The sequence below is a fragment of the Symsagittifera roscoffensis genome, chromosome 2, assembly GCF_963678635.1.
Source record: "Symsagittifera roscoffensis chromosome 2, txSymRosc1.1, whole genome shotgun sequence".
Lineage (NCBI taxonomy): Eukaryota > Metazoa > Xenacoelomorpha > Acoela > Convolutidae > Symsagittifera > Symsagittifera roscoffensis.
The window spans coordinates 70596542-70599931 of record NC_087063.1 but is presented as its reverse complement, the minus strand read 5'-3'; the positions used below and the strand labels follow the sequence as shown (position 1 = coordinate 70599931).

At 36.3% G+C, this 3390-nt stretch overlaps 1 protein-coding gene across 1 annotated transcript in view; it reads right to left on the bottom strand.

Annotated features, from left to right (window-relative positions):
* The window catches only part of LOC134839935 (uncharacterized), a 4895-nt gene extending 2307 nt beyond the window's left edge, over window positions 1-2588 (bottom strand). Inside the window, exons 1-2 of the mRNA XM_063855564.1 lie at window positions 2355-2588; window positions 7-1375 (exon numbers count right to left, since the gene is read on the bottom strand). Of these exons, the coding sequence (XP_063711634.1) occupies window positions 7-1347 (1341 nt within the window). The 5' untranslated portion in view covers window positions 1348-1375; window positions 2355-2588. The remainder of the gene's footprint in view (window positions 1-6; window positions 1376-2354) is intronic.
* Window positions 2589-3390: the final 802 nt, after the last annotated feature.

Here is a 3390-nt window from a genome sequence, read left to right as displayed (position 1 = left end):
AAAAACCGGCTGGAGAGAATGCGCATCGAAATCCGGTTTTCCCCGGTCTTCGTCAAAAGGCAAATGATGCGCTATACATGCAAGTTGCTTCGTCGCTTGAACATGGTTTACAGATTGACCAACAGTGAAACCCTGATTGCCGAAGTACCTGGTCATAATATTACCACTATCGTTTGAGGAATTAATTGGGCCGTTGATGTTATTTGTGATTAAGAATCTGTGCTCAAAAAATGGTTGAGGTTCACAAAATTGCTTTTCGCTTTGATTTGGTTCGACCTTCAAACATCTTTGGTTTTGTTGGAAAATTCCGTTTTGCTCTTGGCATGTATATACAGGGTTATAACTAATAACATAGGTTTGGTTTTGAACAAAAGGCGGGGAATTTTCCAGAGAACTTGAGTCTAGCGATGAAGCGATGGTTGCATTAGACAATGAAGGGGGAGAGATCTCGAAATTAGATGGTCCACCTACGCTCGTTTCGCTGATAACGGTCACTTTCTGCAGGAATGATTCTGCTTCTAATTGACAGCACGCTTCATTTTGTAATTGATTCGGATCGATCGAACCACGAGGGCTGTTTGCATGCATTTCAAGCTCATGTCCATTTATTACCGATGGTTTCCGTTGAAATGAGTGAAAAGTCATTTTGCTTGAGTCCGGTGCGAAATTTCCAGAATGGTTTCCGTCTAAATAAAGCTGGTCCCTTGAAACATTGTAAGATTGAGGCGCTTTGTATGACTTACTGGCTCCAATGAAGAAGCTTTCTGGCTTCTTTTGTTCTGACATTGACTCGCCCGTGGTGTTATCATCCAGAAAATTTTCAACTGATTCTTGATAATCGGACAACCCGAAACTTTGTCCTTCGTATGTTTCTATTTGGTTGCACTGGTTTGAAAAACTACAATGTTCTGACGTTGAAAAACTTCTTCTGAACTTACTTGGACTCAATTTGCCATGAAGTATCAATTCTGGGGGCCCTTGCATAAAATACTGCGAGGTGTTGACTAAAGGATTTTCTTGTAATGACTCTTCCTCGTTCATCAGATCTATTACACCAGGCATAGTATCTTCATCAAGATTGCAAATTGGAGATAAAAATTTGGTATTTCCATTTTGAATTCGCATTTTCGCCAATTTGCTACAATCGGCTGAATTATTGGTATCCCAGCTATGTCGAAATGTCTGCTGATTCTCTAAAACATCTGTAGTGGAGAATGATTGGCTCATTAGGTGTTCACTTGGCAGAAAGTCGAATTGGTTCTGTGTGGCTATAGATTTGAAAAGATTTTCATACTGAGTAATTTGAGATCTTTCTTCGTCGGAGAGTACAGAACTGAAGTTATCCATCTTTATCGATAGTTTTTCTTCTGAAAATCTAAAACAAATTACAGACTTAATTAAATCAATAATGATCATCAGACTAGAATAATGTATACGCCGTTAATTAATTAAAAACACCAATCAAAAATTTCACTGTTTGGTGTCATAGCACACTTAGGATTCCATAAATAAAAATCAAAGTTGGTTGAAGAAATAGACTGCATAAAAAGTCCCTAGACTAATACATGTATCTTGATTTTATGACCTGTTTTTTATGATTTCATCATAATATCGATAAAAGCGAACGGCTGTTTAACATTGACAGACCTAATCAATGATTGGGTCGTAAAAACAAAACTTGTCTGAGAGGTCAATTATTTGAGAGGTGCGAAGTAAGCTCATGTATAAATTTGACAAAAACTCACATTAGAATATCAGAAAGTTTTCTTCTCTTTCTGAAAAAAATCAAGGTTGCGTATGCTTGATCAACAACTAAAAAGGAACCAGAATAAAAAATGAAAAAAAGATAGGCTGAGCGAAGAAACTAAATCTGAATTTGAAAGAGCATTGTTTCGAATTTCTGTTGAAATTATCTGAAAAAGGTTTCTCAAATCACATTCTAACATGCAGACATGCAGTTCCAAATAAAAGCCCTGAAATTGGTACTGCTTACGGTGGAAGACGTTGGTTTGAAAACTTTTGAAGAAGAAACTGAAATTTATCTAAAACAGTCAGTGAGGAAAAGGTGATGATTATTCTGGTTTCAGCAAATCGTTTAAGCTTTCGTTTAAGTCAGTTTCCTCATTGTACCACTGTTTTTACTAAAAAAGAAAAAATTGCCTCCAAATCCAGTGGGGCTTCCAGGAGTTTCTCGAAGGGCAATCCAGGTGCGTCACAAAAAACAACAGGCTAAAAAATGATTTTTGATGACAAAAAATGGATGTTGTAAAGTAGTAGGGAAGGGACCCTTTGGGTAGTCAAGGTGTCGAACCTTCAGGGACATTCTTTAAAGTCTGCATCCAAAAACTTTCTACCTGTTTCATCCGGAGAAGCTCCACCAACCACGGATCACCCTCGTGCTCGTGCTTCGCAGGCAGCAGCCGCTAACTTCAGTAAGAGAAACAGGAGTAGTAATGTTAAATACCCATCATTATTATTCTTTCATATCTTTTTGAAGTAAAATCGATCAGTCAAAAACTGATTTTCGCTGTTGCTGTCACTGCAGTTTCAATTATTATTGGTTCGCTCTAAAGAAGTTCTTTCAACTTTCATTGATAAAGTCTATAAAAATATAAAATCTACTTTAAATCAGATTTTAAATCACATATTTTTTCAGCTGTATATAAAAAGCGCAGCTAATCCCGACTCAATTAAGTTGTCACTTAAATCAGTATTCAACATTCTTTTCAGTTTTACAATTTAAAAGTTATGTTTTGATTACAATATTGGTTTTTTAAACTAACAAAAAAGCTCAGTACATATGCTAAAAATCTGATGGTCTTTCAGACATATGGACTTAAATACAGATCTTTTTTGTGCTTCAGATTTTCGTAGGTGAAAATTTTCGTGAGTTGTACATGTTATGTATCAGAAAAGTATGTAGGTGGTAAACCAGAAATTAATTAGTAGGTGAGCTTTATCATTGTCGGCGCCAGAAGACACAAACAAAATAATTAACTGCGAGCACTTTTTTTTCCAAACTATCTACTAAAAAAGCGCCTTCAGGTGGAATGATTGGTCAAAATAAAACCCTCTCGGCAAAAAAAGTTTAAAACATAAAATATTTCAGCTGGTTTTGAAAGACAGGAATGATTAATTTCAGTTTATTGATTGCGAATAAATGATTTCAGTCAAATTTTCTTTACTTGTTCCTTCTTGAACGTAAATCATCCATCGTTACTATAGCCACGTTCTGAAATCCTGCCAACATCTTGAAAAACTGATTGTTTTTCAGGAGTCCTGCTAATCAAGAGAAGCATGCTATGACTTCCGGCAGGCCTAAAATTCTTCCATCCCAGTAATCTTCAAGAAAACATTAGGCCAGTCAGGACTTTTTCCTCATATACTGAC